The sequence below is a fragment of the Penicillium lagena genome, assembly GCF_028827675.1.
Source record: "Penicillium lagena strain IBT 129212 chromosome Unknown utg000001l_segment0_segment0, whole genome shotgun sequence".
In the NCBI taxonomy this organism is placed as follows: Eukaryota; Fungi; Ascomycota; class Eurotiomycetes; order Eurotiales; family Aspergillaceae; genus Penicillium; species Penicillium lagena.
Window position 1 is genome coordinate 3,958,675 of NW_026623222.1, and position 27,605 is coordinate 3,986,279.

Here is a 27,605-nt window from a genome sequence, read left to right on the forward strand (position 1 = left end):
CAAGATGGGGGAATTGTAGCAGGGGGAAGGATAAATGAATGTCATAGCGATCGATATATCCAGGGGGGTATCTTAGCAATAGGTCATCAATAAAGGAAACGAGAGGGGGTGGTGTAAAACGAAAGAATAGCGCAGCCCAACTCCAGGCTTGTAATATCGTCAAAAACATGAGGCAGAACAAACGAAGGCGTGCAGGTTCACCGTTCGTCACCGCTGGCGGCTGCACTGCCGGCGTTGCTGCTGAAATAACTCTCGTCGATCTTCAGGATCCACTCAACTTTCTGGGCCTCGGTGCGAGTCGCGAAGAGGTAGGTGTTCTGGGTCCCGTACACGGCGAAGATGTTCGGCCGGCCTTTGGCAGACAGCGAACGGTCCGCTCCAGCACCGGAGCCGTCGAGGAGACGGGCAAAGTCGGGGGCGTGGTCGACGCGAGAGTTGCGCAGGTTGATGGCATTGATCTCGTCGCCTTCGGGCACTGAGTAGATATGGAGATATGGCCGGCGAAGCTCCACGAACCGGCGCACCCAAACGCTGTTGGTGTCGTCCGGTGTAAGCACGTATCCTGTCTTGAGAGCAGAAGGATTCTTCGGAAGTGTCTGGATGGTGGCCACGAAGCGGGGCTTAAGTGATACTTTGTCGGAGACCGTGGTGCCATTTGATCCGTTTGCTTGCGACGCAAAAGCTGCTCCGCCGGAGGGGGGTTCGATGTTGCTTCGCACGAGGATTGCCTCTGTGGGGTCCTTCTTGGCCGACCAAAGATCAAGGTATTTCCGGAGAAGCTTGGACTTGCGCTCGTTCAAATCTTGGCCGCGCATCGGTGTCGACCGTCCACTTCCTCGGGCAGGAGACGGAGACGTCATTAGGCTTGTACTGAGAGATCCGCGGGCGGCATGCAGTTCGGCCGCGCGCAAGCGGCGCTTGCGGGCTCCAATGTAATCCCGCACAAGGGACACCTTGCGAGGAGCCCATGTCGTTAGGAGTTCCTCGCCCTTGACGTAGTCGTTCTGGGTGTTCATGCGCCATAGATCGGCGGCACGTTTCGCAGAAATGGGACGGATGACCAAAGAGTACATGCGTGTAGTCGAATGGACGACCCGAGTCGCATTCCAAAACTGCTTGAACATCGACTGTTGGCGCACATAGGTGCGTCCAAGGATCTGAAGTGTCTGATCGGCCTCGAAAATCACGGGAGTCTGCAGACGAGAAGAGACAAGCTCCCAGCGGACCGTCACTTGCACCCGATACTTCTCTGCTGTCACTCGGTCGAGCAAAAGAGACCCGTGCAAGCTCGAGTCCCATTGGCCTACAATAGTGACATTGGATGTTCCGTCGGAATTGTCTTTCACCATTGGTTCCTGAACAAACTTCAACGGGACGTCTGGAGTGTTGAAATCCTGATCAGGAATCTTCCCCCATGGGTCGAGGAGGCGGACAGAGCCCACGCGACAGTTGGTGATGTCGTCCCACGGAAGACTTTCGGTAGAGTTATAGGTGAGATTGATTGAAATGCGACGTTGCAGGCCTTGATGGAGCTGGGATGTCCCGTCATCGAGATTGTTGCTCTGAACAACTTCGACTGGAAGGTACTCGCCGGATTCCGCGAGCTCAAGGATCTGCACTCGAGAGAAAACGTCGTGTCTCTCCTGTGAGTAGAACTCGGACTCTGCAATCCGGGGAGCGGTACGTTGCTGGGACGTGGGCTCTGCCGAGTCACGCATATCGTCCCAGCTGAGGAGCTTGTCCAGATGCATTGAAGTCACGCGAGCATACACGCAGACCTTTAGCGCGGCCGTGCGTGGACTTGACAGGGGAAGGCTCATGCTGTGCACGCTTTCAAATCGCACCGGGCTCTCCTCGAAACCATTGATCATCTGGGTCGTCGTTGCGCCTCCTTCCTCGGAGATACCGGGCACGAACAGTTGCGCATGAACATCGGTTCCTTCCCACTCGGCAAACCCAACCATGTCACGCATCACCACGTTGAACTTCAAAGTCGACGAAGGAGCCTGGGCAGAGGACGGCTCCAGCGACAATCGAACAATTCCAACCACGCTCTGGGTGTACGGCGAAGTGATCTCAACAGAGAAGTCTTGGACGCGGGTCTCAAAGACGGCTGTCAAAGGGATATCAGCGTCGCCGAGGAGAGAGTATTGAGGCGAGCACGGCTCGGAAAATGGGTTCTCAAGTTTGAAGTGCTGGATATAGTCTGGACGGTCGATGTACTGGTGCAACTGGCGCATGGACTGAACGCGACGGTGGAGTTTTTCGATTGACCACAGGTGAATCACGCATTGTTTGTAGTCGATGACACGGACGCCCACGCATGGCTTCTTGGCCTCATCCAGCACAATATCTTCGTCACCCGAGATCCCATTGAGCACAAGATCGTATGACGACTCCATGTTGTGTCCAACGTCAACAATCGCAAATTGGAAGACCACGTTCTTGTCCATGATTTGGCTCATCACCTGGGCCTCCTTCAAGATTGACGCATGCTGTAAAATCCTCTCGGCCATGCGAACATAGTTACGCTGCGACCAGTGGCGGAAGACTGACTGTGCAACTTCGATTTCGCGTGGGCTCAGCTTGGCAAATCCGTTCTCGTAGATCTGGGGTATCGGCTTGCCCATGTCCCGCATCTGAGACTCAAAGACTTCTTGCTGCTTTTTCAGCTGTTCTTCAAACTCCTCCTTGGCGGTGCGCAGGGCATCCTCCATACGCTGCTTTTCGGTGCGCAATTCCGAAGGGTCTTGGTTGGAGGAAACCTCGGCATTTTTGAGCTTGTCCTGGAATTCTTCTTTCTGCCGATCCAGCTGTCGCTGCATATCCTGACGAACAGAATTCAAGGTGGCGCCATTCGTCCCTTCTTCATCCTCACGCGGACGAGGCGTTCCAGGCATAGTGATCGCAGTATCCAGAGAGAAGTTGTCGATGGTACCATTGGACATGTACTTGTCTCGCACTGGGAATGAACTCAGGGAGTCGGAGTCTTCTTCATTATCAGGAAGACCGCGTCGCCCTGCGCGAACCTTTTGCACATCCTCGAACAAAGCGTCCAGCTCATCGTCGGGCAAGTGGGAAATATGATCCGGTCCCAGCATGGCGCTGGCTGCTTCTCTGCGAGCTTGAAGCCAGTCTGACTCTCGCCTACCACGCGACGGCATTGGAGATTCAGCCCTGCTGGAATCTCCATCAATCTCAGAGCCAGCTTTACTCGCGGTCCGGTCATGTGTTTTGTTGGGTGCCGGTGACCCCAACTGATTGGCGTTGACGGACTGCCGCAGCAAGCTCTGCTCCACTCGTTCAGCGCGGGCCTCTTGAGGGTGGTTGAAACGGAAGATGTGGAAATCTCCAAGGATGATACGGAAACCACTCTTGAGTCGTTGGGGTTGGTCGACCCGCAGACCGTTCACCATCACTGCGGCGCCTTCACTGGGCACGATGGTCACGACATTGTCTGAGTTCTCGAAGGTGCAATGTTTCTCCAGGATCTTGGATCCGTTCAGCCGAATCTCGATGTTGCTTCCTTGGTCCATGTGTCCAACAGTGGTGGTTCCCGGTTTGAGGTTGTAGACCAAACATTCGGCCAGCAGGGGGTCGTCGCTCAAGTTGACCAAGTGTGGCATTTTCTTGGGACCGCTAAGACCAATGAAGCCCTTTTCAATGTTGATACCCAGTTCCTCCAGAGCGGCTTCTCGTTCCTTGTGGATTTCTTCTGTTTTCTGAAGCTTTTCTTCCCATGTTTGGTTGAGATCTTTGTAAAGCTTCTCACTCTGGTTGAGCTGTTCGACAATCTCCGCTTTGCTCACTTTTTTGACGGAACCATCTGCCTGTTGAATTGAGACCATTTGCTTTTCAAGTGGCGTATCTGGTGGGTAGACTTCTTCTGTTGGCAGCGCGCCAGGTACAGCACCTGGTGCTCCGACTGCCGCACCACCTCCGAGCTTCGCTCTCAGTTGAGCCAGTTCTTCTTTCAGCTCTCTGATCATGCGGGCATTCGGGTCCTCGTTCACAACGGCGTGGTTCTTGATTCGTTTGGCCGAGTCTGCATAGCGCAGGGTACTGAGAGTTTCCTCAAAGTTGATGTCCGCAGGCGAAATGGCAGCAATCATCGAAGTCATTGAATTACCACCCAGGGAGTCCTTGAGCAGCCACGTGAGGACTGAATCACGGTACGGGACCTGTTTGGCAGAATTTTTCTTCTTGCCGACAGAGACATCTGCGAGGGCTGCAATAACACGACCGAGGGTCGACAGCGAACGATTGATTTCCGCACCTTCCTTCAAGCGGGCACCCGTAGCACCGGTCGAATTCGCTCTCTCCGAACCTGCCAAATCGACCAAGCTGATCTTGGACACCTTTTCCGTATCCATTGAGGTCTCCGAGTCATGGCGTTTTTGAGTAAGGGTTAGCGTAAAAACGGCGTGTGATCGACTGGAAGTCTCGTTCATGTTGGTCGCGGCCACCGTTCTGGCCTTATTACCCTCATCCATCAAGTTCTCGATTTCGTCGAAATTGCGCACCACCAGCTTTGCCAGATCTTCCACATACGGACCGGTCGACGGATGCTCGCGAACCTTCAAGTTGCCCTTGTTCGACGGGTTGAGCAGATCGCGTACTCGTTCGTTGTAGATTTCGAGGTAGGACACCTCAACCGTGCAGTTGAGATTCTTGTCCTCCTGCATCTTCACGATGCGCTCGAACATAGACTGGCAAATCCGCGGGATAACACCGTACTCCTTGCCATAACCCATCATCGAGTATGACTTTCCCGAACCGGTTTGACCGTAGGCGAAGATACAGTTGTTGTAGCCCCCGAAGGCATTGTCCAGCAGCGGCGCACCCAAGTCGTCAAAGAGGTTGTCTTGACCGGCATAGTTGGGGGCGTCCTTATCAAAGGACCAGTATGATCGATCGAAGGCAAAGGTCTTGGGTCCATCGCCGCCGCCTTTCCCGCCCTTTCGTGATTTATCTTCGGCGCCCGCCGGTGCTGTGAGCACCGTCTGGGCGCCTTTCATCTGCACGATACATTGTGCGTTTCGGTCGATCTCTGGAGAACGTGGGTCAGTTCCAAGGTGTCCGGGACAAGGCCAGGGGTAGGAGGGGCAGTTCTGTACTCACCTCTGCTGTTGAAAGGCCGCACGCGCACCACTACCTTAATATTACCACCGCCGCCAGACATGGTGTGTCGCTACCCCATACACTAGGGAGGTGTCTGTCACCAAGCGACTGGCACAGAATCCCAGAGCGGGACACACGCGGTGACACAAACACACCGATGCGCAAACTCCCGACGGAGCGCGGGCGAGAACGATGTCGCAGGGTCTGACTCCGAATCTGGTATACGTGATCGGGGGATGGTCGTCAGGTACTGGTTTGTTAGGGCAGTGTGAACCGTGGGTGTCAACAAAGACGTCATGTATCAGTGTCCCCAAGATTCATCCAGCGCGTCGCGGGGTCTGTCTGCGTAGAGTGAGGCCCCCAGCAGCCGGGGCAGACTGGAGTTTGTAGTGTGTCGACTCGAGTGTTTGTTTGAAGAGACACGATGGTGATGGGGGAGAGAATGCGATTGTCGAGTCTGTTGGCCTCGTCCTTCACGCGGAAAAGCCACCTGCCCCCGGAGACCCCTGGCTTAGGTAAGCACCACGCAAGGACGAGGCAGTTGACTGCATGTGGGAAAGCTTATAGTTCACTATCGCCGCAAGGTGATCTTCAAGAGACTAAAAGAGCCATGTTGAATAGAACTGGCGGTCTGACAATCGGTGCATGGTATTATAGGGCACCTTGTTCTGGAACACTTCCGGTAGCCTATGTATATACACCATCAAGTGGTCAAGATGATATCAATCATCTGCGAAAACTATTATATGGTCATCAGAGTTCCTTTTTCTTCATCCTCTATTCCAAAAATTTATTGGTACAACCACGCAATATCTATATTCGAGCAGCCCTCACGCCACTAGCACGCCAATGCACCCGTGTCTAACGATAACGATGGACTTCGAAATCCTGGATTTCACATTCAACGTCGATCCGACAAAAGCGATACTGTCTTTGCTGTATGTTTCTCAGTCACTTTTCTCCTTGTCGTTATCTGTATCTGTTTGACGGCGCACTGTGTGGTCGCAGGTAAGTCTTAGTCTTGTCTGGCTCCGCTAGGGTGATAGGTGGCATTGAACTAAGTTCATATCTCTAGAGATACTTTCAGAAACCCCCCAGTTGGAAGTTCTCAACAGATGGATAACTGGATTAGAGGATACAAGGAAACGCGACTACGTGAGCCCCCTTTTGCAGAGCTGTCTATCATCTGTACTGATATAGGAATGGTTCTCGAGTAGTTTCATTACGACGATGGTGTGGGCGACGGAAAGAGTTTCGAGAGAATCATGCTCTTAAGGATCTACCCAGGCAAACGGTCTAGAGGGTCACCCGATCCCGGCCTCGTGACATGCGTTCTGAAATGGCTGGCCGTTCTCAACTATATTATTGCTATTGTGTAGGTAGTCACCTCTAATCTAGCTGTCTGTCTATGTTGAGTATAAAATGCTTCAACCATATCGTTGGCCCTTTCCTTGGCAATATGCACTGGAATAGCTCATTAGTCCGTTGAGGATGATTCTCAATCTTTGCTATCCGATGGTTGGACAGGTCGGACTGTTCGTGTTCCACTACGCGTGGTTGAGTCTGTGTTCCAGATATATATCCAGGGGCATCCATGCTCGCCACGCACTTCCACCGACCAATCGAACCTAGTTGGACGCCCACCACTACTTCGAACGCCATCCAGCATCTTGTCTGAACGCTTCTTCTATTCTTATCCGACATACACTTGCCCACACTCTCCCAACCAACCAGGCGGTCAACACGTGGACCCGCGGCGATCGGCCTAGCCCCATCCACCGGAAGGACGAAAGCTGAATGGCCACCCAGGCAGTAAGGTTGACCGGCAGCACACACGTGGTGATGAATATCATCATGGAAAATGCGCAGAGACGTTTTCGGGATTCTCAGATCGCATGATCACGATCGAACGAGGGAACCAAGATCTCAGCCCGATCAACGGGGTGCAGTCCCACCGGTTCCAAGAGCCAGCCTTAGGACACGTCCGTACGGACTCACCTCGCAGCTCGTTACGGGATGGCGTCACGGGCGCGTCGTTCCCAGCCCCGTCGCCTGTGTCTCTTCACCCCCCGGTACCCATCTGAGATCAATAACCGAGTTTCGGTAGCCTAAATCGCAATTCTCAGATGGGATTGCCGCGACCGAGCACAATACGAGGCTGGCGCGTGTTCCTTACAAACGGTACCAGGATGGGTCCTCCATGGGCGAATGGGACCCGAGGTGGAGGAGGGCCCGAATCGGGTAGACCGCCGAGGCTGAGTGTCCATCTGCAGAGGCGTGTTCATGGCGATACACCGCCAGATGAGCCATAAACCGTGTGGCGTGTTCCGGAGGTGATGCGTGCGTCATGGGGTCGCACCTGACCGGGATGGCCGGAGGGTCGGTCGTCGTGTCGGGACGCCGTAGAGCAGGAGAGGGACTCTAGGTCATCTCGCTCGCCCTCTGTCTCGTCTCGATTCCGGGATCCAATAATAACAGCGGAAACGAAATGAGATCATCCCCAATACGACCATACGGTATGGCCACGGTAAAATACGCCCCCCGACCACTCGGCCAGCCGGAAACGGTACAAAATGCCCCATCGCCCGCCCAGCTCGCCTTTTCTCTCCCTCTCGCTGCCTCTCGTTGGTCGCCCTCCCAACCATCGCACAGAGTTGACTTGTTCTGATTCGGTCGAAACCACCTTTTCCACTTGTTCCTTACACTAGTGAACCTCAAGGTACGTTTCTCTGCCATTGGTCTCTGGTCCAGTGTGTCAACAGCTCCCACGCGCGCCTGTCTTGTCTGCCTGTCTCTGATCGGTGTCCCTCCTCGGAAGCGTGCGGCCGGCCATTGACATCAGCGCACTGCCCAATTATTTCTTTGCTTCTCGTTCGTTGGCTTTCCCTCCCCCTCCCCCTTCCGCTCCCCCCAATCAATCCTCCTCCTGGGTCAAGTCATCGTGATCCCTTGCCGTCGCCAAAGAGACTATCTGAGGTAATGCACGCTTGACTTCCCTCCCACCCCCACGTTTTGCGCGCGCGGCTTGTGCTGGTCGGCTCGTGGCGACAACAAACGCGCGCGACCGAGTCCCATCATATCAGCGTCCATCACTCCATCACCTCGTTGCGCGTGCACTGGTCGCATGTTGCTTTTTCTTTGTGTTTTCGGCCCTGGCGGCTTCGCGCATGCCGGTCGCGTTGTGTGTTTGGGCCCAGCCATGAATATGCAACGCGTCGGCCCTGTTATCTTTTTGACCTTTGACCTCATCCTGTCCTCGGCCACTGAACTGACCCGACCATTTTAGCATCGCCTTCGCCTCACATTATTGTCTCGGGTCCTGCAGAATCGCGATCGACAGCATGTAAGTCCCCTGCTGCAGCTCGTTGCCAACGCATACCTCCTCCAATTGCCCCTCAAGCCTGAACCCGGCCTTACCCGCTTTCTTCCCCCCTTCCCCTCCCCCACCACTATCATCGCCTCTCCACATGGAGAATCTCCCGGTTGACAGCGCACTGTCATGCGTCAATGCTTTTGATTCGCGCGAATCCGATGCTGATGATTCGTCTTTAGCCCCGGTGCTTGCAGCCTGAACGGTGACATCAGTCCTCGGAGCGCATTCGTCGCTTCACCCGCCACTCTTTTTCCGTCCCACGAAACGGGAAATACCACCAGCACCGCCCCAGCTATCCCACCAGGAAAGGCGTGGACGTGGCAGACCAAGCCTCGGACGTGCTTGAATGTGGAAGCCTGCCGGACCGTGTCTGAAATAGTCATTGCGTAGCCTGTTCACGAGGGCCTGGGTGTTATTATCGCCCTGACAACGCATCGCATACTCCCCCCACGGCCGTTCTGCATCGCAGCCCAACCACATTACACCCGACACGGTGGGCGTAAACGGATTTGCACAAAAGAGCCAAACCTGCCGCGACGGCGCTCGAGACCCTCTCTGACCAACGCGAGTCCAGACGACCTGGTCACTGCGCACCCCATTTTTTAAGGTACGCGCCTGGGTCCCTGTGTTCCCCTTCTGTGCCCCTCCCCACCCGCAATCCAGTGACCGCTCGGCCCTGCGCTGTGCTGACGCGAGACCCCGAGGCTGCAGACTGTCGCATCCCGCGCGTCGAATCACCGATCGTGCCCCGACTACGGCTCGTGGCGACTGTCACTTCCCACGCGTAGAGAAGCTGCCAAACAGAGCTTGCGATCGAACTCGATCTCGTTGAACCTGCGACGGCGCATCACCTCATCGCGCCGACTGCCTCGTCAGTGATTCTGATTGGCGCTTACGGTCGATAGATCGTCGCTTTACTCATTCCCCTGTCACGGTGTCGCCGCATCGTGTGACGAAACTCATCGTCGCTACTTCATCATGGAGTACCCTCCGCAATATCAACAGCCGCATGGCCAGCATCCACACGCACCCTCCCACATCCCTGGCCCTTACCAAGCCGCGCCTCCGAACGCTGGCAGTGCCGTGGGCTCGATGACATCGCCCACACAGGCACCCATGCAACAGCCTCACCAGACATCACCCATCGTCCCGGCGAACCAACATTATCAGCAGCCGCAGAATGCCGCCGGCGCAGTCCACCAGCAGATGAGCTTCCCACAGGGGTATGGTGTCACTACCGCCATGCCACAAGGTTATGGCATCTCGCCGACGCAGGCTGCTGCCATGGCGACCGCTGCCGCGTCAGGACAGTTCTATCCTCTTCACCAAGACCAGATGGCCGGACAGATGGCTCAGGGCCCCCGAGGCTCTCCACGCATGGGTGGCGCCCAGGTGAAAAATGATCGCAACCCGCGGTCACCCCAGATGCCAGGCCAGATGCCCCCGATGGGTTCACAAATGCAGATGGCGCCCAACTCACAGATGCCCCAACGCCGGATGAGCCATGTGGGTAGTCCTCAGCAACCAATCATGAACCACGTCGGTAGACCGTCTGCGTCCATGCAGCCGCCCCCAGTTGCAGTTCAGCAGCAACAGTCGTCGCCGGAGATGGTCCCCGGAGGCGGTCAGGAAGAGTCGCCGCTTTATGTCAACGCCAAGCAGTTCCATCGCATCTTAAAGCGCCGGGTCGCGCGACAAAAGCTCGAGGAACAGCTGCGCTTAACGTCCAAGGGTCGCAAACCTTATCTGCACGAGTCGCGACACAACCATGCCATGCGTCGACCGCGTGGGCCCGGTGGCCGGTTCTTGACAGCCGACGAAGTCGCCGCCATGGAGAAGCGAGAGGCAGATGGCGAGGAAAACAATGCAGGCCAAGATGCTGGCAAGCCCGGCGAGAACGGCGCCGCAGCACAGAAACGGAAGTCCAGCGAGGTCAACGACTCGCATGCCAATTCCAGCAAGAAAGTCAAGATGAGTGGCAGCGCCGATGGCAGCGAGGCAGAATCTGCCGACCCCTCGGATGAGGATGGCTGAACGCCTTCCCTCTTACTGCTTCCCTTTTTATTTTCTCTTCGGTCATTACGGCTTTACGGATGGATGCTTCTGGGCTTTATTTTCTTTTCTAGCGAGCGACGTATGGGACTCCCCAATTTACCCTTTTGTGCGTTCACTTATGTTTCGATGCACTCGACACAATGTTTTGTTTATAGCTGCTGTGCTGGGACGATATCCTCTTTTGTTCTGTTTTGCCTTGTCTTTTTTCAACCCCCATTTAGTATTCCTCTTCCCCTTCCCGCAACGATCACTTGTCACCCCCGCTACCTTCACCTCGACCCCCAGAGGGAATGGACGGATGCATGATTTACCAGAATGATCTTTCCGAACCTCCCTCCACATTGGCCCACCCGTCGCCAGAATGTGGCTATCTGCATTTAACCGCATTACGATAGCATCCCCGATCGGCCGCCTGTCTCCCATCTGCATGATTGACAAGTAAGCAGCATCTCTGTGTATATCGAATCGACAGTACAGCAACTACACTTCCGGCCTAGTGTCTTCCCTCTCTACCTTCGTCTTTTTCATCCTCTTCTCTCTCCTCTTCTATTCTCCACACTGTTGTTCCTGCTTTATATCTTTCCTCTGGTTCTTTCCTTCGGTGTCTTTGCTTCGGTGTGTCCATTGGCTGGGAATTAGAGAGGCTTCCATCACTGGAAAAAGGATCATGCAAATGATATGGGTATTTTGTTCTTATCGTTTACTTCGAATTGCAATGAGAACAGACTGGGTTTTATATTGTTGTTGTGTGTGCGCGGTTTTTTTCCACCTGTGTTATATGCTCTTGTTGTACGTATCATAGTTTTTTTCATAAAGGATACCTATGGTTTCATATGGACTCAGGTAAATTAGCCAAGTAGAATGGTCATTAATGATACTCTTGATATTGAATGAAGATACATAAACAGGCGCAACTTTTCAAAGATCCCATAAAGATACAGACTGGAAAGCAAACTGCCTCTGTAAACTGAAAACATTTCGCCTTCTCGCCGCCAACCCCAGAAAAGCCTTAAGAAAGATCCTTTCACTCCTGGTCTTCACCCGAGTCAGACATCCTCTCATCATCATCGTCTTCATCATCATCGTCTTCATCATCATCGTCTTCATCATCATCGTCTTCATCATCATCGTCTTCATCATCATCGTCTTCATCATCATCGTCTTCATCATCATCGTCTTCATCATCATCGTCTTCATCGTCTTCATTATCTTCATCATCTTCGTCGTCTTCATCGTCATCATCCCACACTTGATCGGCTTCCATCGACGAAGTTTCATCGAAAGTCGTGCCCAGCGCAAGCCTGAACTTCTCGAAGTTCTTGGTCGACTTCTGGACATACTCCTCTCGCTGGGCTGCCAGTTCCTGCCGTAGCTTTTGCGCCTCCCGCATCGTGATGGGATAGCCAACCTCCTCGATGACCTGGCTCTTGATTTCGTTTGGCAAACGGCTCAACCCCTTGCCGGAGGGGGCTCCGATCAGTTCGTGCCACCAATCCTCCCGCTGCGGTGGGACTTGGGATGTTGAAATGAGGCGGATCATGGGGTCGACCAAGAAGAGTGCCAGCATCTTGAGGTGGCCCGGTTTCGTGGGATCCGACAGACGGAATGCATTCGCGCGGTACTGATACACACTGGGGAAAGTAACCAGTCTTCCTGGGCGGCATAGCACCTCTCCGATTTCCTGCACTTGTGGATCACCGTTCTTGCACCCAAACATCTCAGGTAGAGACTCGAAGAAATCCTCCAGTTCTTCATAATGCATACTGAACCATGATCCCTGACGGAAGCTCAGTCGGCTCTCGGTGATGTTGTCGCTGTCGTAGTAGTAGAGAGCCGTGGCGCAGATGTGCTCGTTCTGGTGCAATATCAGCATGGGATCTGATGTGATCAGTGAAAGCCAGGGGACCCTTACTGGTTGTCCGTCCACATGCCATTTCTCTCCATCATAGGTTGGGTTCTCGGGACTCAAATTGATGTTGACAAGCTTAACAAAAACCTGGAGCTTGGAAAACTCGCACTGAAGATGAGATGGTGGAAATACTGGATGATCGTTCTCGTTAAAGTTTGGAGCGTCGGGCATTCCGGGTTCACGTTCTCCGGACTCCCACATCCGAAGACGAAGCCTGAAGTGGTCGTTACTCTCGCCCTTTTGCTTTCGGGGCTTCTGTTGGTTCGGCAGTTGCGATTGGTTAATGCTGTTTTTCCAATCAATGCGAGTCTCGAGATAGTAGCCATGGTCATGCAGGTCGGTCAATTGATGACTGAGGCCGAGGCTGTGCCCCCAGACAGGAACTGCAATGTCCATGATGTCTTCCACGACTCGGTACAGATCTTCATGGTGTTCAGGGTGCACGTTGTTGATGTAGCTGTGAATCGAACACCCATGGGGCGACACCAAGACGTCGCACGGAATCCACTGCATCTTCGTGTTGTAACTGTCGACAAAGCGACTTTTTGTCAAACTTAACTTCTTCACGAAGTCTTCCATTTCTGGAATTGACGGAATAGAGACGATCTCGCCTTTGCCCATATCAGACAGACAATGATCTCGGCAAAGCTCATCCTCGCGTACCGCTCGAGTCCGACCGAAGATAAGCGGGAAGAGCGACGGGTCAACAAGGTTCACAACCTTGTCATCACACGACTTAGGAAGCGAATGTTTCACACTAGCATCATCTTCAAGGACACGGGATGCTCTGATCAATGCCGTTTTGACGTGACCGGGCACGGCCGTATCGGACTTGACGATCCCCATGGCACCGAATATCATGCCGGTCCTCCAGAATCGTGCTGTGTGGTATCGCAGTTCTTTGACGCAGTAATCGAACATCTTCTCGGTGAAGGCTGTGCTCGTGATCTCCCCCTCCATGTCTGGATGGCATGGTCGTCAAATATCTACTCATTCACATTAGTCGATTCTCTGAGCGTAGTAGCGAGCAGCAACAAACCTTGATGCTCCAATCTGGGCTGTCCGTGAATTCGTTCATCGCTCGGATCATCGTGATCTCGCGCAGCATGAGCGGTGGCAGGAGTGTCCAGTTTAATGGCATGTCAAGAAGCGAAGGAAGTAAAGAGACAGATGCGCAGGCGGTAGAATCATCGATCGTTTTGACATTCTGCTCGACCTGCCAGACCTTCTCTGCCTTCTTTTTCTTCAACTTCTTCTCAATGACCTTGTTCTGGGGACGAAAAGTGAGTGGTAGGCCCAAGCCGGGTAGGCCTGGGTGCACGGTGCGCGTAATCTTGGGATGAGCTGGATCAGACATTGTGCTGGGAGTAGAACAGAGAGAGAAATAGAGTGAAAGAGGGATGGGGAGAGAGTTGAAGGTTCGAATTTCGTTGAAGATGAAAACAGAGAGGGAAAGAGGAAGAGACTGACTGGGAGAGAAACAGCGGGAGACGGAGGGAGGAACAAACGGAGATGTCTCGCTTCTCCTAGGTACATAAACTATAGTAGGTGGGTAGGTTTATATTTGGGTATTACTTCACACAGCTTCCCAATCCATTGCATCCACCATGAATTCCCAGTCCGCTTCCGAATCCAATACTGGCGAATCAGTGCTCTCTTCGGGTCTTCTACATTTGTCAACATGTTCCCGCGCCCTCACATAAGCCTCTTCTAACCCTCCAAAGATCTCGGTCAAAATGGTCTCGAAATCATAGCTGGCAAGAGGCATCACCGCTCTCTTTGCAGCGACGGGATCTCTCTCTCTCTCTTCTTGGGTCATATCGGCCGTCTTCCAGCGATTGCGGAGTTCCTTCGCCTGCTGGAGCTGCCCGAGGACATGTCCGCTGCCCAGAACAGGCGACAATGGGCTGGTCTCTTGCTCTAGGGCCTCTAGCACGTTTGCATGGTACCGATGGACCCCAACTCGCCCGTTCCCATTCATCTGGGTACCCCGGAAGGACGAGGAGACGGTGATGTTGAACACACCCAGCAGGTGCACAATGGCGCGCTCGAGAAGCGCGTAGTACTCGTGGAAGTCGATCTTGAACATGATCTCCGCGTGGGAGACTTCCTCATGTGTGGTAGACTGGGTGGCTAGACGGTAGCCCTCTGCGAGAAAGGGCAACTTCCACCGCAGCCGGGAGACGATCTTCATGAAGCGCGCCAGCTCCTCGGATGGGGACAGCACGGATGGGGTAGCTGTCGTGGGACTGCTTCGCTGGGCACTCTGGCTCCGGAATTGAGAGCGCGAGAGCCGGGATGGAGCATTTGGAGGCGCATGGTGCTCCCTCGCGCCGGGGGCCCAGCGCGAGTTGAGAAGACTAGACATGGGAAAGAGAGAAATGCTCGCGGGGGACGACGTCGGGGTGGGGCCAATCGGAGATGGGTAGGAAACGTCCATAGTGGAGTGGCAGATGAAGTATAAGATATCCCTAAAAATTGCGGCATAATAAAGCAAGCTATAACAAGCATATAGCTTAGCAGACTACCAGTAGTGGAAATTAACTTCGTTGAGGAAGCTTCCGACTTTTGCTGTTTTCTTTTTCCTTCTTTCTGCGACAGTCTACTTGGACTGCCGACCCCCGAACACTGCCGTTTTTTTCTACTTCGCCCCCCTGGACCTGTCCTTTTTTTTTTTTTTTTTCTCTCTCTGCCCTCATATACTCTGATAAATTCAGCTTTTGCATTTTGACCTTCATTGGCCGCTCGCCCAAGCCTTAACCTATGATCTCACAAACCCTCGAAATCCCTGCTAACCCGAAGAATACGGCGAGCTTCCAAGGCGGGTGGAAGTTGAGTGTGGAAATTGTGGCGCGAAAGAACTTAGTGTGCACCCCAGGTGGACGACACATGAGGATGTCGCAAGGCTCCTGATTGAAAGGCATAAATGCGGCGAATACGGTGACATTTTTTGTAAGCCTATTGATTCACGCATAACCATCAGTGATTCTGGCCTGGTCAAACGAAATCTTTCATGGATGACGGAATTGACTTGACAGAATTTCCTCGGCTCCCGAAGTATTAATTCTCGAAGGATTTCAGCTCCATAGAGTCACATTTAATAGACTCTTCTTCTATAGAATGATCTTTAAGGAGCATTTGTGAGAAACAATGAAGAAAGGTATGATTATGACTCGGCTGTTTCCATAAGACGTTTATAGATGGAACATATCGTAAGCAATATCCGATATAGTCCAGTGGTTAGGATTTCCCGCTTTCACCGGGACGGCCCGGGTTCGATCCCCGGTATCGGAAAATACCATCTTCTTTTTATGTTTTTATTTAAATCATTGCAAAATGGAATCTGAGATACAGAGACGGAGAGACGTTTTATATTTGTCTTATTCCATTGCAGATTAGTTTTTGTATCAATCTTGACTCTTTATGCTTGTTCCACTGCTTGTTCCTGCTTAGCCAATCCCCATTGGGCGTAGCGCTCTCCAGCTCTCGATCACCCCCCATTGCCCATCGTTCGCTATCCGTCTTACCTCCTCCCCAACCCAAGTCCCTCATTTATTACACAATGTTAAAAGACTAACTGTTAAAAGACTAAATGTGACCAAGAAACACCAGGATAATAATTTGTCAGACGGACCTCCAAGTCCTTCAAGTGTCCGATATAGTCCAGTGGTTAGGATTTCCCGCTTTCACCGGGACGGCCCGGGTTCGATCCCCGGTATCGGAATTATTTTTTGAGATTGCTAAATCATTGCAATGACAAAATGCAGTCTGAGAAACAAGGATTTTATTTTATTTTGTCTTCTTTCATTGATTGCAAAGTGTAACGATCTGTCCGACTGTTGGCGGTTGCACCGCTCGGTTCCTGCTTAGCCAAGCCGGTCCCCATTGGGCCTAGCGCTCTCCAGCTCTGGATCGCCCCCGATCGCCTTTCGCTGGCCGTCTCACCTCCTTCCCCAACCCAGAGTCACTCCAAGCTCCCCCGGGATTGCTGCTACGATCGCTCGCCTTGACTCTCTTTCTGAGGACTGCTGATTCCCTCCTCTTCTTTATTCCCTCAACTTGTACGTTTACCTGCCTGCTTCATGCTAGTCAGTCTATCGCTTGAGCCCCATTCATTCATTCCTCTGGTTTTTGGAACGCTTTCCCCTTCTGCTGTCAATCAGCTTCCCTTCCTTCTCTCAAGACCTTCCACTACTTTCCCCCATCCTTACTCTTCGTTTTCTCTCTTCTCCGAGGCATTCCCCCGCCAGTGACTCGCCGTCGCAGGGTGCGCGGCCCTCGTGCCTCTTCTTGCTAGCTCCCACGAGCTGCCTTCGTCACTCTCTTTTTGACCGGATTTCCTGCGTGGACATGTGGCCCTTCTATCCCCCATTCTTTGGGGTTGCCCATGTTGACTACAATCTCATCTTGTCCTTCTCTTCTTCCCATCTTCCTGCCTTTGTTGCTATCCATGAACATCCGAGCCTTCACCACTGAAACAAAAACGAGATCTAATGATGTTCGACTCTTAGCTCAGCTTGCCATCCCCGCTGTCTGTCGGCCTTTCCTCGGCTACACCGTTCCCGCATTGATTGCCTGGGCCGAGTTTTGGACTAGCAACCCAATTGCGGTTACGGCTGGCACGGCCAGGCACAAAAGAGGATCGCCTTTGGGGCATATCTGTGACGATGGATTCCTATAATGATTACGGGTCGCCAGGGGACTCTTACAGACGTAGGTCGCCTGGTAAGCCATTCCTCGGATGCTGTTGGTGATCGATTGGTTATTAACTTGAAAACAGTCGAGCAGGATCGCCGCCGTGGACGTGGACGCTCCCGTTCCCCCGTCATGATCGATCGCTACGAGCCCTCGGATCGCCGCAACTCCAGAGACGACTTCTACAATACATCGCGAGAGCATGCTGCCCGAGAGCGTGAAGACCGTCGTCGTGCTCCCTCCCCAAACGTCGCGAACATCGACCGCTATGTCCCCGGACAGGAGTCTGGTAAACGCCCGCTTCCGACAAACCCTCTGCCCAATCCTCTGAACCTTGATTTTCAAGTCGGATTCACTTGGTTCGCCGAATGGTGGAGAGCCGAACAATCAGTGAAGGAAGAAAAGGAGCGTGCCAAAAATGGTGGTCGTCGCCCATTGGACCGTGTCAAGGGCGAGCGCGAGGCACGCGAGGACCGTGATAGGGAACGAGCGCAGATCCAGGATGCCTATGATACATACAAGGCCGACCTGCAAGTGAAACTCGCGAGGGTCTTCGTTCAGCATCACAAAAACGCAGAATGGTTTAAGGAGCGCTATGTCCCTGAGGTCCGGGATCCCATCCGCCATCACTTGATGACCTTCCGCCGGACAGGAGCATATGAGCAATGGAACAATGATCTCGAAGGGGGCATGTTCGATGACTTTACCCTGGAGGGTATCTACAAGAAGGACAGTGATGGTGCTGGGGGCATTGTTGAAAAAGAGGAAGGCGAGACCACCGCTGTCGGTGAGACCATGGGCGTTCTCGATCTTCTGCCGGTGCGAGGAGGAGCGCTGCGCGATGAGAGTCTGTCTCAACCCGCTCTACTCATCAAGACTCTGGCGCCCCACGTTAGCCGAGAAAAGATCGAGGCATTTTGCAAGGAGCATTTGGGAGAGGGTGATGGCGGGTTCAAGTGGCTGAGCCTGAGCGACCCCAACCCTTCTAAGAAGTATCACCGGATAGGATGGATCATGCTCCATCCTGCGGGGGACACAACCGTTATGGAGAGAGGAGATGGGCGTGATGAAGAAGGCGAGATGGATCACGATGCCAGTGCTGACGGAGGTGCTACTACTGCCAGTGCGGCCGAGAAGGCTCTCGAAGCGGTCAACGACAAGACGATCCATGATCCTGTTCACGGCGACTTTGTCTGCCATGTTGGTGTACATGCCCCGGCCTCCCAACCGAGAAAGAAGGCTCTATGGGATCTATTTTCAACCCCGGAACGGGTTGAACGGGATCTGGAACTGGCCACGCGACTGATCTCCAAATTTGATACTGAGATGGGAGATGGCGCGGATGGGCTTGCAAAAATTGAAGAGCGTGTGGAGGACCTGCGTGGGAAAGGCTGGTTACAGCCCCCGGTCACCGGGCCCGTGACTGTCAAGAAGCGGAAGAATGGTTATGGCGACGAGGAAGATCTGGATGAAGACGAAATGGAAGAGGGTGAAGAACCTGAACTTCCCGAAGAGGACGAGAGCGATGACGAGGAGCTGCTGGCGAGGAAAAAGAAGCTGGACTTGATTATTGAATACCTGCGACGAGTCCACAATTTTTGCTTCTTCTGTGTCTTTGAGAGTGATTCGGTTCACGAGCTCGGCCGCAAATGCCCCGGCGGACATCTTCGCCGGCCACGCTCCGGCCTCACCAGCCAGGCCAAGGAAGTTGCTCGTGCCAGCGCTTTTGGATTGCCATTCCCAATCAACAAGAAAGAGCCCAGTGAGGACGGCGAGGAGCGTGCGTCACCCGTGCAGGAACGTCGTACACAGCGGTTTGCCTCCAAATCCGAGCAACAGTTGCAGCGTGCATTCAATTGGGTCAAGACCTTTGAGGATAAGCTGCTCCAGATTCTCGAGCCCGAGAATGTCGACCTCGCCAAATTGGGCGGCAAGCCCGTGGATCAGGCGGTCGAGGACGAGCTGTCTAAGTTTGTGAAAGAGGAGGAAGATTCGAGATACCGTTGCAAGGTGCCCGAATGCGCCAAGCTCTTCAAGGCTGAAAATTTCTGGCGCAAGCACGTCGAGAAGCGCCATGCCGAATGGTTTGAGAATATCCAGCGCGATGTAAGTTTGAACGCACTTTCTGTCATGCACGGCGTTAACAACACTACTATAGCTCTCCCTCGTCAACACCTATGTCTTGGATCCAGCCCGCATCTCACCGTCGCGATCAGACGCCAGCAGCAACGGGCACTTCCCTCTTGGTTCTGGCCAGGGCCATAGTGGTACACCTCGTGGCTTTAGTCTGGCAAACATACCTTTTCTCGGAAGCCCCGGTGGCATGCCCGCTGGCTTCCCCTCTGGTGGGATGCCCGGAATCATGGGCGCCGGCCCCGGTAGCTGGAGCGGAAACGGAATGTTTCCTGGCGATGGTACTGGAACACATCATCCCGGAGCCATGCGTCGCGGCGGTGGGCGCCACAACCGCCCCGGTCCATACGATCGACGCCGCAACGACCGACTCAGCCCTCGTGCCATGTATGGCTCTGGCACCCGTCTCCCGTCGGCCGGCGTCAGCGTGCCTCCCGGACACCCCGCTGCAGCGATGTTTCCCCCGGGCCAATTCCCAGATGCGATGGGTGGCCCCGGCGGACCGCAAGGTGTCCCGCCTCGCGAAGCCGTGCAGGGTCGCAGTCTGAAGAGCTACGAGGACCTCGACGCGGTCGACGGCGCAGGCGGCGGTGAACTGAACTACTAGTTTCCCCTCCTTTCTTTCTACTCTTTCTTTTCTACGAATGTGGCATGGCGCCTCGGTGGACGGATGGGACTGATTTGACAATTTGGTTTCTGGATTTACGGGGTGTCCCATCTTTTCTTCTGTTTCCTTCAATGGAAATACACTTGTTGGCTGTGAATTGATTAAAACAAACCTCATTTTTCTTTGCCTTCAACCCGTCGTCGGCTTGGGGAATTTGTCTTTTGTACCGAGCACGCATGTACGATATCCTTTGCTGGTGTCGAGTCAAGGAATAACAATACGCAAGGAATTGTGGATGGAGTAACCTTGGAAGTAAGTGGTATAAAGGCATTGTAATTGCACAAAGTGGGTATCTAGGTAAGTAAGCAAGTAAACAAATTGATGCTTTTGGAAAAAACCCAACACCAGTCTCCCATTCCCCAACGCAGTGAATTAGCTGCATAGACTTCTTCTATAAATCTCAGTCATCACGGCAATTCAATAATCACCTCTCCACGGGCATCCCTCCACTGCGCACCCATCCCCCGAATGCGTCGCTCACTCGCCAGGAACAGGAGGAGGTAAACATGCACCGCGACCTCGCCCCATGCGTACACCTTCAGTGAGACCGGCGTCATTGACAACGCAGACGCAACATCTCCTCCAGACCGGAGGGATGGATGTGTATCTTTCTCTGCCTTCTCCAGGATACACCACACCCCCCAGCCTGCACGCGCATCTCTCGCAACGAAGTCGGAGAGGAATGTCCAGAAGCGATGGAAGAGCGCAGCGTCCCAGTCATGTCGATGTGCAGACGACTTCCGTGTGGGATCGGGGTTTTGCTGTTGCTGTTGCTGGCCTTGCTGTTCTTCTGGTGGATCGAGGATGTTGATGTGAACCACCCAATGTCCTCGTTCTAGTTTCTCTAGATCCCGCGCTTGCTGAACGGGCTTGTAAGTGCGGGATGGCTTGAGGCGCTCTGCTAGCATGGAGAGGGTTGGTGTTATGTGGGTTGTGAAGTGGGTGTTGGAAATTGGGGGTGGTGGGGGGTGGATTTCTAGTGGGAGAGTCGTGAGGTTGGTATATGTCGCCCTATCTGCGAGGGACTGGGTTGGGATGCCATTGTGTCTCTGGCCTGCTGGTTGCTTGCCGGTAGACTGCTTAAATACCGGCGAGCTAGCTCTGGGAGGTGCGATGGCCTTGACTGACAGCTGGGCTGGGGACGATGGCTGTATACGACGGCGTTTGAGCGCGGGGAGATCCGCGCTGCTTTGTGAAGAGGGTGCTGAGTGCAGGCGTGCGGCGGAATCCGACTCGGCCAGGATCTCTGGCTGAGAGTCAGGGATGACACTGATGAGGCTCTCCAATGATTCTCGACGGTTCTGGACACCTTCGCGGGGGTCTGATGTATGGCCATCTTGAGTGGATGCATCAGAAAGACGGGCCTGTGGCTGAGTGACACGGCCACTCCGGCCGATGTATGGGGAAACGGCACGCCTGCATTCGCTGGGCCCTGATGATCGTGCCCTCTGAGGCTGGCTGAGCAATGAGGACGGGACGGAGATGACCTCTGTAGAGGAGTGGAGGTGTTTGTCATGGCGTTGACGATCATCCCGCTCGTCGGGACTGTCGCTGTCGAACCCCAGCCACACCGGCTGTCGCGACGCCCTCTGGAAGTGCAGGATGGCCGCGACTTGGGCACGATAGCGAGCGTCGTCGGTGCTGGCACTAGGTGCAGCGACATGGACCAAGATCTCCGGGTCCATGAGGGCAGCCCATCGCACCAGGATGGCCCGATCGGGGGGTTGGGGGGGGTTGTGGCGTCCAAGTGAGGACGGGTGAGCAGCTCAACTATTATTTGTCAAAGTAGAAATGGACTGGTCAATTCCAACGAATACTTCCGGAGTACTTCTGTTTCGCGGTAACCGAATGTGGCGTGACGGGTACCAAGGCGGTCTTCAGCACTGGGTGCCTTCTCCACTGCCTCGTTAAACATCTTCTTCCTCTTGTCTTGTCTGCCTGTCATCATTCTTCTCTTGCATAACCATTATTCTTGCTTGCTTTTTCTCCATCCCACTTTACCTGCCTTCCTGCCTTCCTTTCTTCCTTCCTGTTGAGCCACCCGGCCTCTCTTGCCCCCTTCATTCCCTCACGACCCCATCTGCGGGCCCTCCCGAGACCACGATCGCACAGAGATCGATCGCAGTATGTCTTTCAGCGGTGGGGTGTACCCTATGGCCCAGCCCATGCAGACACAAATGCCAGGTGAGTTCCATCGCTCCCAGATATCCTCCTGCCTCTGTCCAGCTCCCTGCATCACACCTCAACCGTGGTTCGATGCCTTTATCTCCTTCCTCCACCGCCCCCCCGCCTCCCTGGACAATTGCATCGGCGCAAGGCTAGCTATGGTCTGAAGATCTCATTAAGCGATCACGTTGGGTCCGAGACTCTGGCCATTGGCAAAGCACTGCTTGAGACCGGATGGAAGACTACCAGGAACATACAGATGCTAACGGCTCGCCCATGCTGCTCCCCCTCAACGGGAGGAACGGTATGGCGCAATCCAATATAGAAGAACCAGCTACCCCCTCGAGAGGCGGATTCGGATCGGATCTGTTCAAGTTGTTTCAAGGCCCCAAGAAGGTTACTCGAGGTGGGTGATGGCCCGGTGAGATCGGGTTGCGATCGATGAGGATTGACCTTAGCCAGATGGCGCGGCCCCCAAACGGCGAGGCCCCAAGCCCGACAGCAAGCCCGCCGTGACGCGGCGTCAAGAACTCAACCGTCAGGCACAGAGGTAATCACAATACCCTTGTTCAACCGTCTGTGCAGATCTGACCGTGGCAGGACCCACCGCGAGCGGAAGGAACAGTACATGCGTGCATTGGAGACCGAGGTGTCGCGACTACGAGAAGCCTATACAAACGAGATTGCCGATGTCACCGCCGCACTCCAGCAACACAAGACCTTGGCGCAGACGATGCGCGAGGAAAATGAGATTTTGAAGGAGATCCTCAGCGCCCACGGAATCCAATACGAAGCCGAGTTCGAGCGTCGCCGAGCGGAGCGCCCGCCCATGGCTGGATACCAGTCTAGTCCCGTTACTGCGAGCACCACCGGCTCGCATACTGCCGGTATCACGCAAAACGGTAGCCATCAAAATGCAACTCCGCCCACGACGATCTCTACTGGTCTGAGCCCTCGTGCCAATGGCGGCGTCGAGCGTATTGATGTTTCGCCGGGCATGCCATATGCGCCGCAGCAGCAGGTGTATCAGACCAGTCCCGGTGAACAGTCTGTGGGCCTGGATCTCTCGGCATCGGCGTGCCCGGAGCCTCCCGTTTCTGCTCTTCGCGGCGTCTTCGAGACTGACCCGCAGCTGCAGGTTGACTTTATCCTGACGTATGTTCTTTTATCCCAAGCGTTGAATTGGTGGCTGACCCTTTTAAATGTACACAGACTGGAAGGTCCCTGCCGCGAACACACCGACTATCTGTGCCGACGGTCTATCACCGAAGCCGACGACGAAGACATGCCGTTTTCAGGCCACGCCCTGATGGCCACCTGCCCTCCACCGAGCTACATTGCCAACACCACCGCGGAAACCCCGTACCCACACAAGACCTACGACCTCCCACTCGCAAATCTCAGCACCCTTCTCAACCTCAGTCGCCAGCTCGTTACAGATGGCCAGATCACCCCGATCATGGCCCTGCAATGCCTCAAGAACCACGAGCTGTACTCCACCCTGGGTCGCGAGGATGTCAAGATCATCATCGAGACCCTCAATACCAAAGTCCGCTGCTACGGTTTCGGCGCTGTCGTCGAGGACTTCGAGCTCATGGATTGCCTGAGCAGTGTGTTAGGCACCAAGGTTGACGTGGGGATGACGGGTGCTCACGACGACTCCATGTATGCCTGAGCTGGAGCACACCCTTATCAACCCATCCTCTCCCGGCGAGAGCTGTGTACGCAATGAAAACGATTATGATCTGATGTCTGGCAAAAAGAAATTGCTGAAATTGTTATTAAGTGTCTTGTGTCTCTCTGTGTGAGTATACTGGAGTGAAGTTGGAGCTGCTGTGCCTTATGTTTATTCGTTTTTACGTCTGTGTTTTTATGTCCTATGTGGAGGACCATCAAGCCTGTCGTTTCCCCCTTCTATCTTCCATTGTCAGCTGTGTTCTTCTGTCTTTTTCCTGATGAGCCAGGTGTATATAAGCTGAAAAGCCCAGGCTGCCCTTGAGACTGGGCTTCGTGTTGGACTTTTCTTTTTTCTGTGGTCTTCGATCTTGCTGGTTGCCAATGACACAGTATTTTCTGTCACATATGTGAACCTTCCATTTTTCACCGTCCTTGTAGTTGGAATAGAAGAGGGAAGGTTGAGAATACGTAATGGATATTCATTCATGACTCTTAACGAACTTTTCACATATGCACAGTCAAGGCAGAAAACAAAATCAAAGTATAAGAAAAGTCTACTCCTCCGCCTCCTCGCTCTTTTCCTCGGTCTCATCCACCTCGGCCTCATCATCCTCCTCGAAGGTGGTGGCAGGGACGCTGTACAGACGCAGCACAGACTTGTTGGGGTCCTTGATCAGGACGTACTTCTTGACCTTGTCAGCCGGCTCGTCGGTGTCGAGGGTGCGGATGCGGTCGACGATCGTGCGCACAATACCCCAGCCATTGGTCAGGCTGAGGTTCATCTGGCTGGCGAACTCGCGCGGCTTGTAGCCGACAACACCCAGGATGACGTGGCCCGCCGCCGAGCGCGGGTTCGCGCGCGAGACAAAGCCGAGCTTCATGCCGTCGGCCTTGGCCAGGATGGCCTGCGTGGTCCAACGGGCCAGCTTGGTGCTGTTGTTCTTCATCTCGGTGGCGATGACGGCGCCGCGCTGCGACACCAGCTTGGTGCGCCAGTCCAGCGCGCTGCCGGAGCCCTGCGCCTTGGGGTCGAACTCGTTCAGCGCCTTGATGATCAGGTGCTGGTCCGCACCGCCGGTGGGGTTCTTCATCACGGCGTCGACCTCCGTACGGACGATGATCTGCACGGGCTCCTCGTCGCGCTCCAGCGACATGTCGAAGCGGCGGTACTTGTACCCCTTCGAGGCGAGGGGCTCGGTCTCCTCGGCCTCGTTGTAGAAGGGGTTCGGCTGGGCGAACTCCACCTTGGCCGACGGCTGCTCGGACACCGTCTGCAGCGCAAAGTTGTGGTTGATGAAGGTGGCTTCCATGGCCAGCGCGCCGGGCGTGTTGATCTGCTCCGGCTTGTTGCCGGCGGAGGCCTCGGACATCTCGAGCGGGGCGTCGATCGCATTCTCATTGACAGTCACCAGATCCAGCGACGCGCCATCCCGCTTGTCGAAGAAGATCTTGTTGTCCTGGTGCGTGATGACAATGTCCCACGAGTACACACTGCGCGTAGCGCACATGAGCATCGAGAGGATGTCGGCGGTAGCGAAGACAGTCGCCTCGTTCTTCTCGGCCAGCTCGTGGATGACGGGATCCTGCGAGGTGGTAACATTGTACGCAGCGCGGTCAAGCGCGGTCAGTCTGCGCTCAGCGTTCTTGACGGGCGGCTTGTCGAACGACCGGTCATAGTAGTAAAGGAAACCATAGGAGTCCAGATCCTCGCCCTCGGGTGCCTCGAGGTTCAGCTTCGACAGACGCGCAAAGTCCACCTCCTCCAGCATAGTCCAGTCTGGCCGAACGTTGACCGACGCCTCACGAGTCCGCTGCGGCTTGTCCCAGTCCCTCCATCCGAAGCGGCGTCCGCCACGGCCGCCGCGTCCACCCCGGTTGTCGTAGAAGCGGTCACCCTGTCCCCGGCCGCCAGGTCCAGCACGCTGGAAGCCACCACGTCCGCCGCGCTGGCCCGGACCACCGCGTTGACCACGGCCACGGAAGACGGTGCCGCCGCCGCGGCCGAAGGTGCGCTTGGCCGACGAGCGGGCGTTGTCGACGACGGAGAAAGAAGACTCGTCCTCGGCCTGGATGGTGAACAGGCTGGATGAGCCGGCGCCATACACCTGCTGGTCTTTTTTTGGGATTAGTGCCTGGAACAATTTTGCAAAAGACAAATCTGGAAACAAAAGGAGCATACCTCTGAAGTTCCGGTTGTATGGCTGGCGACCTTGCCTCTCACGGTCCTTGGACTCGGAGGTCCAGTCGGCCATGCGGCCGAGCTTGTCGCCCTTGGAGAAGGGTGCGTAGGGCACGCCCTCGAGCATGTTGTCGCCGGAGGTGGCGGGGCCCCAGGTGTCCTCCGAGGGGAGGGCAGCCACCAGGTCGGCAATAGAAATCGGTGCCATTGCGTGTAGAGTGTAGTTCAGTGACTCTTGCACTGACTATGAAATGAGACCGAAAAAGGGGGGCGCTTGGTTGATCAGAAAACCCCAGACGGATGGTGACTGTGGATTTCTGCGGCGGGCAATTTTTGTGTCGCGAGTGGCTGTGGCTGGTGTGGGTTCTTTGTTGCACCGCCACACATAATGTGGCGGTGTTGATTTCCCTTTGTTCTTCGACGAGACGATGTAGCAACGACAGAGCAACTCTTACCGGTATATCCTGAGAAGTGACAGTAAATCACAGTGACCGGACTGCCATTTCCAATTCATATGAAGAATTTTAATACGCTTGCGTCGAATTTGTGCTACCGACTAGGTGCTATTATTCCCAGTATGAAGTTTACTTCTCTGAACAGCGGCCCCGGCTGAACAATATGGCAACCTGACCTTGCGTCACTTTTCTTAGATCCATGAGATAGAACGTAAATTACACGCTGTGGTTTATTTTCTTGGTACTGTACCAACAATATTTGAAGCCACTTAGGCAGCAGCTTTTGGATGTCGCTCGTATCGGTGGGGCCGAGCCCACGACTATAGTTTGCGGATCCCCAGAGCAGCGCTGAACTTCAAGTTCATCACCGCGCACAACAGAGTCCACTATGTCGACAGTTCCAAACGCCCGATGGAGCGAGGTAGTCAATACTACTGTTACACCAGCGCAATGGGATTCAAACCCAACAATCACCAGGTCCACGGTGAAGGAGAGCAGCTTCCAAGGCCTGTCGGCATCGTCCAGCTCCATCCACCGCTCGACCTTAAAGGGAGTGGTAATGCAAGATGCCTCCATGACGGATAATATTACCCCCAGGTCCGCAGATGGCAACGCCATTATCCGCAGCGAGCTGCATGACTGCACCGTCAGCAACGCCTGGGTCAAGCGGTGCACATTCAAAGGCTGCGTCCTCAGCAACGTGCGCTCGCACCGCTCTACTGCGCGCAACTCACAACTGCACGATCTGGACAGCTTTAACAGTAATGATGCCACGGATAGCGTGATCCAGGATCAGAGCTATGTGTGGCGCACAACCCTGAAAAAGTCTGCTGCGCGGGAAGCGAGTGATCTCAGGCGGAGCACGCTGGTTGGAACAGCCGTCTCCAATAGTAGGCTTCGCAAGGCTACTCTACGTGACTGCGATGTGACTGATTGTATTATCTCTGGGACGAACTTTAAGGGGATGATTCTGAAGTATGGGGTTTGGAAGAAAGGGAACCTTGTGGGTCGGATTGGGAACCGGGAGGTTATTGCTATAAGCAAGGACAGTGGAGAGTCACAGGTGAGCTGCATTTGGGAAACCTTGAGAATGAGATTGATACTGATTTCTGCTACAGGTTCATGGCCCTGTACCTGTTCTTCCTGAATTGGATTCCAAATCTCAACTCCCAAGA

General features: G+C 54.3%; 11 protein-coding genes across 11 annotated transcripts; 5 read left to right on the forward strand and 6 right to left on the reverse strand.

Moving 5' to 3' along the window:
• Positions 1-197: 197 nt before the first annotated feature.
• Positions 198-5,182, reverse strand: N7510_001739 (kinesin-3 motor protein uncA; the record flags this gene model as incomplete). Its single annotated transcript, XM_056973666.1, has 2 exons — positions 198-5,050; positions 5,122-5,182. The coding sequence occupies 2 exons, from the start codon at positions 5,180-5,182 to the stop codon at positions 198-200; spliced, it is 4,914 nt and encodes a 1,637-aa protein (XP_056838783.1).
• A 2,111-nt stretch (positions 5,183-7,293) lies between these two features.
• On the reverse strand, positions 7,294-8,247 carry N7510_001740 (uncharacterized protein; the record flags this gene model as incomplete). The annotated part of the gene is made up of 3 exons (XM_056973667.1): positions 7,294-7,540; positions 7,629-7,825; positions 8,131-8,247. 3 exons carry the CDS (start codon positions 8,245-8,247, stop codon positions 7,294-7,296), a joined length of 561 nt encoding a protein of 186 aa, XP_056838784.1.
• Positions 8,248-8,588: 341 nt separating this feature from the next.
• On the forward strand, positions 8,589-9,282 carry N7510_001741 (uncharacterized protein; the record flags this gene model as incomplete). The annotated part of the gene is made up of 3 exons (XM_056973668.1): positions 8,589-8,617; positions 8,674-8,832; positions 9,015-9,282. The coding sequence occupies 3 exons, from the start codon at positions 8,589-8,591 to the stop codon at positions 9,280-9,282; spliced, it is 456 nt and encodes a 151-aa protein (XP_056838785.1).
• Positions 9,283-9,472: 190 nt separating this feature from the next.
• hapB (CCAAT-binding transcription factor subunit HAPB) lies at positions 9,473-10,528 on the forward strand (the record flags this gene model as incomplete). Its single annotated transcript, XM_056973669.1, has 1 exon — positions 9,473-10,528. The coding sequence occupies one exon, from the start codon at positions 9,473-9,475 to the stop codon at positions 10,526-10,528; it is 1,056 nt and encodes a 351-aa protein (XP_056838786.1).
• A 1,045-nt stretch (positions 10,529-11,573) lies between these two features.
• Positions 11,574-13,815, reverse strand: N7510_001743 (DUF4246 domain-containing protein; the record flags this gene model as incomplete). Its single annotated transcript, XM_056973670.1, has 2 exons — positions 11,574-13,412; positions 13,498-13,815. The coding sequence occupies 2 exons, from the start codon at positions 13,813-13,815 to the stop codon at positions 11,574-11,576; spliced, it is 2,157 nt and encodes a 718-aa protein (XP_056838787.1).
• Positions 13,816-14,034: 219 nt separating this feature from the next.
• Positions 14,035-14,898, reverse strand: N7510_001744 (uncharacterized protein; the record flags this gene model as incomplete). The annotated part of the gene is made up of 1 exon (XM_056973671.1): positions 14,035-14,898. One exon carries the CDS (start codon positions 14,896-14,898, stop codon positions 14,035-14,037), a length of 864 nt encoding a protein of 287 aa, XP_056838788.1.
• A 2,227-nt stretch (positions 14,899-17,125) lies between these two features.
• N7510_001745 (putative arsenite resistance protein Ars2) lies at positions 17,126-19,893 on the forward strand (the record flags this gene model as incomplete). The annotated part of the gene is made up of 3 exons (XM_056973672.1): positions 17,126-17,183; positions 17,239-19,259; positions 19,312-19,893. 3 exons carry the CDS (start codon positions 17,126-17,128, stop codon positions 19,891-19,893), a joined length of 2,661 nt encoding a protein of 886 aa, XP_056838789.1.
• A 467-nt stretch (positions 19,894-20,360) lies between these two features.
• On the reverse strand, positions 20,361-21,638 carry N7510_001746 (uncharacterized protein; the record flags this gene model as incomplete). Its single annotated transcript, XM_056973673.1, has 1 exon — positions 20,361-21,638. The coding sequence occupies one exon, from the start codon at positions 21,636-21,638 to the stop codon at positions 20,361-20,363; it is 1,278 nt and encodes a 425-aa protein (XP_056838790.1).
• Positions 21,639-22,353: 715 nt separating this feature from the next.
• Positions 22,354-23,794, forward strand: flbB (the record flags this gene model as incomplete). Its single annotated transcript, XM_056973674.1, has 3 exons — positions 22,354-22,525; positions 22,582-22,669; positions 22,705-23,794. 3 exons carry the CDS (start codon positions 22,354-22,356, stop codon positions 23,792-23,794), a joined length of 1,350 nt encoding a protein of 449 aa, XP_056838791.1.
• A 556-nt stretch (positions 23,795-24,350) lies between these two features.
• Positions 24,351-26,183, reverse strand: N7510_001748 (eukaryotic translation initiation factor 3 subunit D; the record flags this gene model as incomplete). Its single annotated transcript, XM_056973675.1, has 1 exon — positions 24,351-26,183. One exon carries the CDS (start codon positions 26,181-26,183, stop codon positions 24,351-24,353), a length of 1,833 nt encoding a protein of 610 aa, XP_056838792.1.
• A 635-nt stretch (positions 26,184-26,818) lies between these two features.
• N7510_001749 (uncharacterized protein) lies at positions 26,819-27,577 on the forward strand (the record flags this gene model as incomplete). Its single annotated transcript, XM_056973676.1, has 1 exon — positions 26,819-27,577. The coding sequence occupies one exon, from the start codon at positions 26,819-26,821 to the stop codon at positions 27,575-27,577; it is 759 nt and encodes a 252-aa protein (XP_056838793.1).
• Positions 27,578-27,605: the final 28 nt, after the last annotated feature.